This window comes from Herpailurus yagouaroundi, unplaced genomic scaffold, assembly GCF_014898765.1.
Source record: "Herpailurus yagouaroundi ecotype Mexico unplaced genomic scaffold, PumYag 214, whole genome shotgun sequence".
NCBI lineage: Eukaryota > Metazoa > Chordata > Mammalia > Carnivora > Felidae > Herpailurus > Herpailurus yagouaroundi.
Window position 1 is genome coordinate 9,239,061 of NW_024412445.1, and position 11,933 is coordinate 9,250,993.

Genomic DNA, 11,933 nt, shown 5'->3' on the forward strand with positions numbered 1-11,933 from the left:
TGATGCTGTTATTCCACGCGTTCAGCAGGCTCTGAAGGTAACGTTATACTGATTAAACAAGGGAGCACAGGGGGTATGACAGGGCCAAGTTGATGTAAATATTACTGCCTTTCTGAACTTCAGACCACAGAGGTAAGCTACTCTCACTTCCTCGCTTTGGGCCCGGGAAGCTGGGGCCCAGAGAGGTTACATGATTCCTCTAAGGTCACATAAGCAGTCTGTCCAAAAATAGCTTGACATCCTGCTGATAGAAAGTAAATGTGAACCCTCAAGAGACGCGAGGATTTCCAGCTGAGAACCGTTCCTCCAGCTTGTTTGATCCAGACTTAGATCGTTGTGTAATCAAATGTGCCAGTGAGGTTAACATGTGTCTTAAGGAAGACTCGGGAACACCCCCCTCGCTTGCGTGCTTGGTTACTGAATATGTAAGACAATGAAAGCACCAGGATGGGAAGTTCCCAAACCCTGAGGCTGTTAAAGAAAGTCCCTAACTTTCTCTAAATTGAATCGAGTGTCCAGCTTGCAAGACTGCCAAGTGAATATAGACGAGCGTGGATGTCCAGGGAGGACTTTGCCGGAGAGCCTGCACGCCGGGGGCTGCCTATAGTCAGAGCAGTTCACAAATAGTGCGGCCCCCGATGCTGGGTCACTTGCAGTGAAAATGCCGGCACTCTGGCTCTAGGAAGAGTAGGCATAGAAAATTAGAGGATGCTCCTGTCATTCTGATTCAAGTGTACTGTGTCATCACGGTCTGTAAACTGTGACCAACGTTCGTCTGCCAAGACAGAAACGTCTATCACAGAGATTAGGTTTCTGCATCACTTATTTGCCTACAAAGAGGTCACCATAAATGCCCCCGTGAAGCAGTGCCATCTCTACCATTTCTTTCAGGGCCTGACTGTACTGTTTTCTTCATTCCTTCCCCAGGCTGGATGATAGATGCAGACAGTCGCCCGAAATTCCGTGAGTTGATCATTGAATTCTCCAAAATGGCCCGAGACCCCCAGCGCTACCTTGTCATCCAGGTACCGGATCACAGTCTGAACTTCCACTGGGAGAGGTCCCTCTGATGGGCGTCAAATGTCACCGTGTTGCATCGTGGGCCAGCTCGGCCTCCCTGTCTCCCAGGTCCCGTCCTTAAATCCTCAATGCATTTGCAGCAAGCCTTGAACTAAGAGGAGGGCATGTGTGGTACCTCCAAGTTCATTTGCCATTCCCTTCTAAAGTCTAGTGCCCAGACACACCCCCTCCCGTATGTCACCTTTACATTTCAGTTAGCCAGAGCCTTCGCGTGGTCTGATGGAGAAGCGGGGCTTGGTGTCAACCAATCTGGCTTCAGATCTCTGGCTCTCCACTTCCCACTTTAGGTTAAAACCAAACTCACGGGGCTGTTTTAATTGAGTCAGTGAAATAATGAATGCAGAACATATCTCATAGCACCCAAAGGTGCTGCTTAGCATTCCGGTGTGTGTTGGGGGGTGGGGGAGAGGGGGTCTCCACGCACCTCCAAGCAAGCAGTTCTCTGACACTAGCTGGGTGTCTCTCCCCAAATCTCCATGTGTGCACTGGCCTCGAAGCTCTCTGACCCTGGTCCCTGTGGGTTTATATGGAGTCTTCATTAAATAGGCATTATTGATTAAATTGCTGACCATGGGGACTGATGCAACCTCCAGCGCCTCCCCCATTCCAAGACATCAGGGGTGAGACGGATAGTTCCAGTCCTTGGGTGTGGTCCTAAAGCCACTCATTAATGTAGCAAAAGACACCTCTGCAGCTCTCATCACTTCGGAAATTCCTGGGGTCTAAGAGTTCTGTGTCCTGAGTAGGGATAAATTTCTTATTACAAATGACCACAGCACCTAACAGCATAGTAACACTCAATAAATGCTGCTGCTTCGCCCCTGTCTTCTTCCTCTTATGCTGTTTCTATTTTATTCAGGGTCTTTTATTTTATTTTATGTTTATTTATTTATTTTTGAGAGAGAGACAGAGAGAGACAGAGAGAGCGTGAGCATGCTTAAGCAGGGGAGGGGCAGAGAGAGGGAGAGAGAGAGAATCTCAAGCTGGCTCTGTGCCAACAGAGCAGAGCCCAATGCAAGGCTCGATCTCGTGAACCGTGAGAGCATGACCTGAGCCAAAATCAAGAGTCAGACGCTTCACCAACTGGGACACCCACCCAGGCGCCCCTCGTCCAGGGCCTTTAAAACATCAAAGAACTTTTAGTGTCTTAATGTCAGTAGGGGAGGGAAGGAAGCGGCTAGACTTCAGAGAACCAGGGTGATTTTGTTATAACTAAATTGGCGAACAAATAGGCCTCCCTGTTTGTGACCACAGATCCCTCCTCTAGGCAGGAAGTGGACTAGCATCTCTCTGGGCCTCACTAACTGTCTCACAATCTCTGCACCAGGGAGATGAGAGAATGCATCTGCCAAGCCCTACAGACTCCAATTTTTACCGCGCCCTGATGGACGAAGAAGACATGGAAGACGTCGTAGATGCCGATGAGTACCTCATCCCCCAGCAAGGCTTCTTCCACAGCCCCTCCACATCCCGGACCCCCCTCCTGAGTTCTCTGGTAGGAAACGTCATTCACTCTCAAGCTGTATCCACTGGTTTGAATGACATGTTGAGAGAAAGTGAGAGAAAATGAGACCCATCTAGTAGAACATACATAGAGTCAAAGAAGTAAATTTCAACCCAATGGTCAAGCCAATGTCAGAATGAACCAGTTAAGTGTATGAATTCTCTTATTGCATTGCCTCTACTGGATCATAACCTTTTTAGGTCTACTAAGGATTAGAATTAAATCAGAATGAAGCCTAGTTTTCTAAAGCTAATGGGTCAAGACGAAATTAAGCACCTTTAGTTATATCCCCTCCATGAGACCCACCAGTCAGTGGAAATGGGAGAGAAGATGCAAGTGTACGATCAGCAATTTTTTGTTTACCTTTTGTTTGTTTGTTTGTTTGTTTACCTCTTTCAGAGTGCCACCAGCAACAATTCCACCGTGACTTGCATCGATAGAAATGGGGTATGTGTGAACACCTAATAAACCAGGATTAAACAACAGCTCTGGATCATGGCTCTCTTGGACATAGAAAATGCCTGTCTTAACCCAACTAATCTTGATTTTCCTTCCTGTATCTCCTTCCTTTCTTCCCTGGTTGGTTTCCCTGACCCCTACTCTGAGGCCAGTAATAGCTATCACTTATCACAGTGCTGTTCGGTATGTGGTTTGTGGACTTGGGGTAGCAGCATTACCTGGCAGTTTGTGAGAAATGAAAACTGTCGAGCCACCGGCCCAGACCTACTTACATAGGAATGCTGGAGGCAGAGCCGAGCCATCTGTGTTTGAGCCGGCCTTCCAAGGGGTGCTCATGCTTGATCACATGAAGCCTTGATCCAGACCCATACTTACCAAGAGAGAAGCCTCCAGCCACACGTGTCTGCTTCAGTTTCAGTCAGCAACCACTGAAGAGCACAGATTATGGAACATTTCTGTTGCCGAAATCCCTGCTTCACAGCACTGACCAGGTCCCTGCCACTTGCTCTGTGGTCTGTGAGCCAGCAGCACTGGCATCATCCAGGGGGTGGGGGGAGGCTTGCTGGAAATGCAGAATCTCAGGCCCTCTCTAGGGCCTGCTGAATCAGAATCTGCATTTTACAAAATCTCAGGTGATTTTTATACACATCGAAGTCTGAGCAGCACCGACTAATAACCTTGCCTTCTTCCCTCCCCTCAGAGCTGCCCCCTCAAGGAAGACAGCTTCTTGCAGCGGTACAGCTCAGACCCCACTGGCACCTTGACTGAGGACAACATGGATGACACTTTCCTCCCGGCACCTGGTGAGTGGCTAACGCTGAACACGGTCATAGGCTTCCCCAGGCAGCAGGGCCAGCCTCCGTCCCCTGGTGCCCAGAGGACATGCTTCCTTCAGGCTAATCCGGAGGTGGGGACTCTGGCAAATTCACAGACACAATGTAGACAGTGAGAGGCAGAGAAATACAAACCGACCGAGCACACGTGAGGGTCTTTGTATTGAGCTCAAGTCACGTCCAGGTTGGAGGTGTGCTTTTAGAATCAATCAGAAGACGTTCTAGAATTTGAAGCAGGCATTAAAGGCGTGTGTGTGCGTGTGTATGATTGTGTGTGTGCCAGTGAGTGTTTGAACACGTGTGACAGATTTGATCCTGGCTCCATTCTTGGCCCATGAAACATGTATTTTCCTAATCCGAGCTTTATCCCCAGACGTACCATACCTGTGTGCACACATGCGCCTCAAGGCGGGCCATCTTTTTCCAAACTTTAAATTGGCAAGAGACAGATGTGCCAATTGCTTTGAGAAATACAGAAAGGAACGTAATTTACTTTGCAGCAACAGCCAGAGAATCATCCTCCCAGCTGTCCCTACATTTGGTTGCCTCAGGGAAGAGTATTGATAGGGTTCAGATGGTACACAGGAATCCTGCTTGGGACGATGCTTTACTGAGTACTTCACCTGTGATTTCTTTTCCATTTCAGAATACATAAACCAGGCTGTTCCCAAAAGGCCTGCGGGTTCCGTCCAGAACCCCGTCTATCACAATCAGCCTCTAAATCCAGCTCCTGTCAGAGACCCTCACTACCAAAATCCCCACAGCAATGCAGTGGACAACCCTGAGTATCTCAACACCCACCCCACTTGCGTCAACAGTGTGCTCGATGGCCCCACCCTCTGGGCCCAGAAAGGCAACCACCAGATTAGCCTGGACAACCCTGACTACCAGCAGGACTTCTTTCCCAAGGAAGCCAAGTCAAATGGCATCTTTAAGGGTCCTGCAGCTGAAAATGCAGACTACCTAAGGGTAGCACCGCCCAGCAGTGAATTTATTGGAGCATGACCATGGAGGATAGTGTTGGCCGTCACAATCTCCAACGTTTCAGTCCCTGGGTCAAGCCACGGCAGCTACTCAGTGCTGATAGTCATGCCCATGTTAACTCTTGGACCCGTGACTGGTTCAGCCATATTTGCTCCGATGGGACCCATCTTTCGTGCAGGAAGTTCCCCCTACTTGGATGCACTTTGGGGAAGTTTCTGGGACATTCCTTTGTCTTCGAACTGTGAGGCCTCCACAAAAAAGGCATCCAGCAAGAATATTGTCTGTTTGGGCAGAAGTTCACCTTGCCATGAGGTATATCTGATGAAACAAACTGTGTAAGGAGTTTTATTGCTTGGGGGCCCTTGGGGTTTTTAATTGTCATTGTTGATTTTGTTTATAATGGGCTTTTCCAATGAGGAAGAAGCTTGCTTGTAGCACTTGCTGCACTAGGTTGATCCAGGCCCAACTGTGACCAAGAAGCAAGGGTCAGCGTCTTCCAGCTAACATTTGATTCCACTGACTCTGCTTCATGATTCTTCCATTGCAAGACAAAACTAGAAGTGCTCTATGTCCTGAGCGGGACTTATTGGTACTGTATCAAGTCATACCAGGTACGAGAGGATAAAGCCACTTTGAACCCTTCCTGACTGAAGAAGAAACAGAGGGGGGGGGAACTCTTCTTCAGACTTCTTTTTATACAGGTTTCCTCATGGTACTTACTCTCCATTGGTTGTCCAGTGTTTTCTAGTTATAAGTATTAGACTTACTTGTTTATTTTCCATTCCACTGAAACTCAGTATGCTTTCCCTGTCAGTAGGAGGAGACGGTACATCAAACCATAACCAGCATCGGCTCGTATTTAGACCAATAGCCTTTAATCAAGATGGAACAATAATGCAAAAGTTCACACAAGAACATGTCTCTCAAATTTGAGTCTCAAAGGAAATACATCAAGTCCCTTAGGGGTCAAGGAGTGGCCATATATCGGGACACTGCTGAGGTACAGCCGCTCCTAAAACACTTTCAGCCTCCCACCACCAAATTAGGCTACTTATGGGAGATAATTTTCTTTTTATGTCACTTTAGAAGATTTTTACTCAAAGGGTACTTTTTTCCTTTCTGATGAGCTGCCCCAAAGCGCCCGCCTCGCTCTTCGGGAATGAAGGGATCCAGGCTCTGAGGCCCCTGTGCGGGAACGCATAGCCCTCGCCGCTGGGGGGCGCATTATACAGGTGGATATAAGACAACATTATATATAGGGGAAGAAAGTGGTAAATATGAAATCAGAGTTTGAAATTGATGACAATGCCTTAACGACATCTACGGGTATTTTAGAAAAAAAATCCCTCTTAAAACAATTTCCCAGTTATTGGAAAATCCAGATAATTTAGGACGCTAAGTGTTTTTCCAACCTGTGTTTCCCTGTAACCCAATCGGTTCACGGCAGTGCTTTGTATACAGTGTTTTAAACACTCTTAGTCAACATCCAGCTTATCAAGGGAAGAATGTTGCAGACAGTATTTCCAGCCTACAGATGTGTTCAGCCACACACACACGCACACACACACAATTGTCCTTTTGCTATTAAATTATTGACTGTCAGGTCAGGGCCGCACAGCTTTGTTACCAAAATATTGATCTTGTCCCAATGTTATTCAATACTCTTAAGCAACTATCCCAGCCCAGCATAAGCACTAATGATAGAAAAATAAATAAAACATAATCCCGATTCCAAGAAATTCACAATTTGGCCGAGGGAATTGACTCCTAAAGGCCAACCTTAAAGCAACATGATGGGATGGTAGGCAAGACAGGTCTGCCGAGCACGGACAGCACAGAACAGGGAATAGTGGATGGGCCCTGCCTGGGGGGACCTGGAATGCTCTTCGGGGAGGGAGTGGTGGAGTTGGGTCAAAACAGGACCAGGGTCTTAGCCACAAGGGAAATGGGACGTGTGTTCCAAGCAGAGGAAAACTTGACCAAGAAAGCATCCGCCAGAGGAACCACTAATGAAAGTGGGAGAAAAGCCTACCTTAGGTGGTCTTTACAAACTGTCCCTTTAAGCCTGGGAACTAGCCTGTAACATTTCCCAAGTGCCCTACATGTGGGTCCTTATGGGGATTTGAAAATGATGAGCAAAAAGATTAAACATCGTTCTAAGAATCTAACACTTTATGCCATTGTCAGTAAAGCACTTCTGTTATTTATTCACCTCAGAACATAAATATTTTGATAAGTTTCTCCAGCCCCAGGAAACAGAATGATGCACATTTTTGTCACCACTTATTTTTCAAGAAGCAAGGGACTAGTGAGGGAGAGCAACTGAATGTGAGTTCAACTGTAGCAGTTAAATCCTAGTATTTTTGTAATTTGCAATATTTTACTATAACATAATAAAACGGCAAAAACTATTCAAGCTTTTTCTTTTTTGTATTTCAGCTTTCCTGCATAAAATCTGGTTGCTAAATTCTCTTAATTGTAGGACTGTGTTTCCCAAAATGTCCTCACAATGGCTATCCAGGGAGGTGCAGAGGGGGCTTGTAGATGCTTCAGAACCTGAGAATGCAGAGCCCGAGTCAAGAGCCCCAGCTGTCACTGTGGGCAGATGAGGAGAGGGCTCCCCGCAGCACCAGTATTTCCATTTCATGGCCCTGATTGGCCAGGGTTCAAAGCTTCTACTCTGTCTCTTCAGTTCCTCCTTGTTGACACTGGGTTCAAAGACCCTGGAAAGAGCCTGTTCCTTCTCAATCAGTTCCTGGAAACGTTCCCCTTGACCCCACCTTAGATTTGGTCTTTGGAAACAGTTCAGGGAAAAGTAGTTGTAAGTGAATGCTTACAATGGGCCAGCGTCCTCACACGTCTCGTATAAACTTTAAGGAGTCCCTGCCGTCATACTCTATGAAACACACTTTTGTCACCTCACAAAGTAAAAAAGATGAATCTTCCAAATTCTAGATTTGCTGAGTGCCAGTTGTCACTGGTTTTATAACCAGGAGCATTGTGGAGGCACCATATTGCGTTCCAGTTGATAACAAGGCTTAGGTATTTGTTGAAAGTGCTTAATCTGAAGGATTCTGACTTAGTTTGGCTCAGGTGCAGCCTGGGCCCATGGGCTTTTCAGAGCTTCCCCAGCTTATTCTGATGAGCACCAAAGTTTGGGGAAACACTGGTATAAAGGAAAGGCCTATGGGGAGGCCCGTCCCTCAGCTGGAGGCATCCCGCTGGCCTGTTGCACACTCTCCAGGCCTCAGGTTACACAAGCAGGGGTCAAGTTGCTGAGTTATGGTGACCCACAGATCTCACCCTTGCTGCCAAACAGAATCACCTGGTGAGCTTAAAAAGCAGGGGCAGAGTCCCTGCAGACCAATGAAGGGGACTCTCAGGGCTCCCCACGTGATCCTAATGGGCAGAGTTAAACCCTCACCTCTAAGGTGATCTGTAAGGTCGTCTATACCATGCCCCCAAGTCAGGGCCGAATAGAAAAGCCTGAGTCAGGTAAAGGAAGGTGGTGGAGTCCTTAATATTCCTGAGACTTGCCCACTCGTGACCGTTCCAAAGCCACTAATTCTTCGTCACCGGCAGCTTACCCTGAAAGTGGCAAATACCCAAACCTGAGCCTCCGGAAAGCCCCGGAACAGTTTGCGTTTTCTAAGAAGTTAGAAAAATCGTCTCTCTCACAGTGAGGCGCTCACCGCGTGACAGCTGGTGGAATTGCCCTCAACGTCTACTTTGCATTTCTCTTTTGATAAGTGAACGTTTTTATTACAACGTATCAATCTGTTTATATTTCCTTGCCCACGGGCTGTAAAACCTTACTGAAAAGAAATCCCTGCCTCTATTACCAGCCACACCTGCCGTATCAGGGGCATACATTTTTGTACTATGAAAGACACACTCACATAGGGTTTGTAAATGTTAATCTATTTTTGTAACTTTTTTTTGAAGAATAGTAGCCTCTCTTGTAGCACTGAACTTTGTAAGGTATGTTTTTAGAAAAACTCATTTTTCTACTAAAAGACTGAAATAGAATCAAAAGTCGAAACTGAAATCTTTGAAGGGATTTAATTAAAGCAATGGAACGCTCCTCTTTCTCGTAAAAAGGCACAGCCTCGTCTCAGAGCTAAGCTAGGTCATTGTCCTGATAAAGAGGAATCGTGCCTTTATATTTATAAAATGAGAAAAGGTAAAAAGCACATATGGTTTAGTCTTCCACTAAAGCAGGCTCTCTCCATGTTAGAGAAAAAGAATGACTTTGTTATTGCTAACACGGATCCAACTGCATGCTATGCTGTACTCAACTGCCAGCATGATCCTGTCGATGTAAAAAAAAAAAAAAAAAAGCAATAATATAGCACTTTGTTGGTTTATATACACTAATCTGACTTTGATACAAATTATTTTTATTTTTATATTTATAGCTGATATGCATTTACCAATAGACTAAACAGATCTGCAGAACCCTAATAATGTTCAGCATGTTTTGGTTACTCAGTACACTGAAGTCCATGTTTCCCAAGCTGCCTCATGACCTCACCTTCCCATTCCCGAAAAAGTGTTTTCAGCCCCTGGCTGCACAGTGAAATCCCTTGGGGAGCTTTTGAAACTAGTGAGGTCCAGCTGCACCCCAGACCAATTCAATAAAATCTTTATGGGTGAAATCCAGGCATCCGTGCCTTTGAAAGCTCCTAATGGTCGTTCTGATGGACAGCCAAGGTTGAGAACCACCAACCTAGGTGCCTGGACAACTTAACACTTCAAGGACCTCAGTGCCAGTTGTTTCGGGGGAGGACAGGTTCCATGACAAGCTGCCCAAGCACTAGAAGGGAGAGGTTTAACCAGCTGATTGAAAAGGGAAGGAAATGTGGAACAGATAGGTTTTTCCATTCCCCCTATTAAAGGTGGACTGGTGGTATAATAAAGGTAGAGAGCATTCTCACTGCTGGTCCAACCAACATGGCACCCATCATAAGCAGGTAACTTTTGTTTGCCCGGCTAAAATAAAACATTGACATATATGTTACATTATAAAGGGGAGACATTAAGAAGATTGTGTAAGTAGCTGGATGGCTTTTACAAAACAATAGTCCAAGAAAAGGATTCTTGCTTTAAGAAACACTTTTATATATTTTCCATAAATTGCATCTGGGGAAAAAAAACCTAAAGCAATTAGGATTTTCTCTTCCACGGTTAAAACTTTACAGCCACGTTACGCCCTCCGAGGTCACAGGTCTGTCCTGTCTAAATTGCCCACAAAAGTTCTTACTATGCATCCCCACCCTATCACCTAGCAGACGAAACTTCAAGGAAAAGCATACTTTTTTTTTTCCTTAGGTGCATTTGTTATTTTTAAACCCTTTGACCTGATTTGGTTACAAAACAATCTTATACTGTAACACCATGTCTTGGAAATGAAGAGATCCTATAGATCTGATGCCTGATAATCAGTGTGACCATGTCCAGTTAACAACAGACAGCAATACCTTCATTTCTAAAACAAGCAAGCAATAGCTTTATAGCTTCTATATATGGTACGTCTTAACAATGTAAAATTTTGCTGTGATGAAAGCAATATGTGTACAAATGAAAAGCAAGATTCTCTTTTATATGGTTTACACTGTTGATCAGAACATGTTGATTGTATATTGCGTATTAAAAAATTAGATGTATATTATTCATTGGTCTTTTCTTATAAGTACCTTATAAATAATAATATTGTATCCTTCGTTAGCGATGCAGTGTTGACAGTAGTTATTAATCATATCTGACCTACTGTAGATGTTCTTTCCCGATAACTTTTTTAAATTAATTAATAAACTTTATTTTTAGAGCAGTCTTAACTTCAAACACTGAACAACTGAGCGGAAAGTACAGAGGGTTCCCATATCCTCCCTGCCCCCCACTCCTGCCTCCACTGTATCGCATCCACACCCAAGTGGCCTGGGAACTTTTTAATGTTTGGAGGTTTCCTGTGCGAGACTGGGACTCCTCAATGCCGTGCTGTGTGGCAGCAGCGTGCGGTCTGACCGGGGTCTGCAGCCTCTTCGCACCTGTTCCTAGGACCTCCCCTCCCCTGATTTCCTTCATGGTGGAGAAACACAGAGCCAAGGGGAAATTCCTTTTTTTTTTTTATTTTAACTTTGTTTATTTTTATTTTTTTATGAGTATGACTTGTCAAATTGGCTTCTGTACAACACCCAGTGCTCATCCCAACAAGTGCCCTCCTCAATGCCCATCACCCATTTTCCCAAGAGGGAATTCCTTGGTGGACGGGATTTTCCTATGGCAGGCACCAAAGCAAACAGAAGTTTTGTTGCGATTCTGCTAAATCACAAATGCTAGAAGCCTGAGGAATGAACGAGGCACACCCTTGTGTGAGGGTCCCGCCCCCCCACTCTGGGCTGCACGGCTTACACCTTACCACCCACCTCCCTTACATCTGAGGGCTTTCCCAGTCCATGAGGACTCCATGTGGCGGAAACACTTATATCCTATGCTTCCTGTGAGCCAGGAAAGTAACCACCAGCATGGAAGGAAATTGTTCTGCCAAAGTCAAGGTAAAAGTTCTGTAAGAACCCGGTTCTCCAGCTAAGTACTTGAACACGTAAGGGAATAAGCAGTTTTCTCATCTGTAGTAACCACAGAGTGCGAGTCAAAGGGTGTAAACCCATCTCAACGGCTGAGGAAAAGCCAACTTGGTGATGAAGCAGGTGCCAGCATTGGAGAGGAAACTGGAAACGGGACCAGCAGCTGACCAGCTGGGAGGTGGGAGGGCACAGGGCAGGAAGAGGTGGGCGTGCGGTTTTAAGTTGGCTTTAGATTGTGGAACTAGCACCTGGAATCCCCTGGCCCTGGCCTGGAATCGTCCACAGGGCTTCAGATTTCTTTGACTTTCAGTGCTCTGACCCCAGAGAATAAAGCCCCAACTCCCTCTGCCACTGCTTTCTCCTGGACCAGCTGGTCGCCACACAATGCTCTACCTTGTTCCTGTTACACAGGAGGACAGAGAGCAGGAAGTGGGGCTCGGCTGGCTCACGACCACCACTGATCCCTGCAGGGTTGACTCTCATCATTTC

The 11,933-nt window shown here is 45.9% G+C and overlaps 1 protein-coding gene across 1 annotated transcript in view; it reads left to right on the forward strand.

Moving 5' to 3' along the window:
* Positions 1–10,690, forward strand: part of EGFR (epidermal growth factor receptor) — a 211,938-nt gene extending 201,248 nt beyond the window's left edge. Inside the window, exons 24-28 of the mRNA XM_040455081.1 lie at positions 928–1,025; positions 2,408–2,575; positions 2,984–3,031; positions 3,744–3,846; positions 4,523–10,690. Of these exons, the coding sequence (XP_040311015.1) occupies positions 928–1,025; positions 2,408–2,575; positions 2,984–3,031; positions 3,744–3,846; positions 4,523–4,881 (776 nt within the window). The 3' untranslated portion in view covers positions 4,882–10,690. The remainder of the gene's footprint in view (positions 1–927; positions 1,026–2,407; positions 2,576–2,983; positions 3,032–3,743; positions 3,847–4,522) is intronic.
* The last annotated feature ends 1,243 nt before the right edge of the window (positions 10,691–11,933 follow it).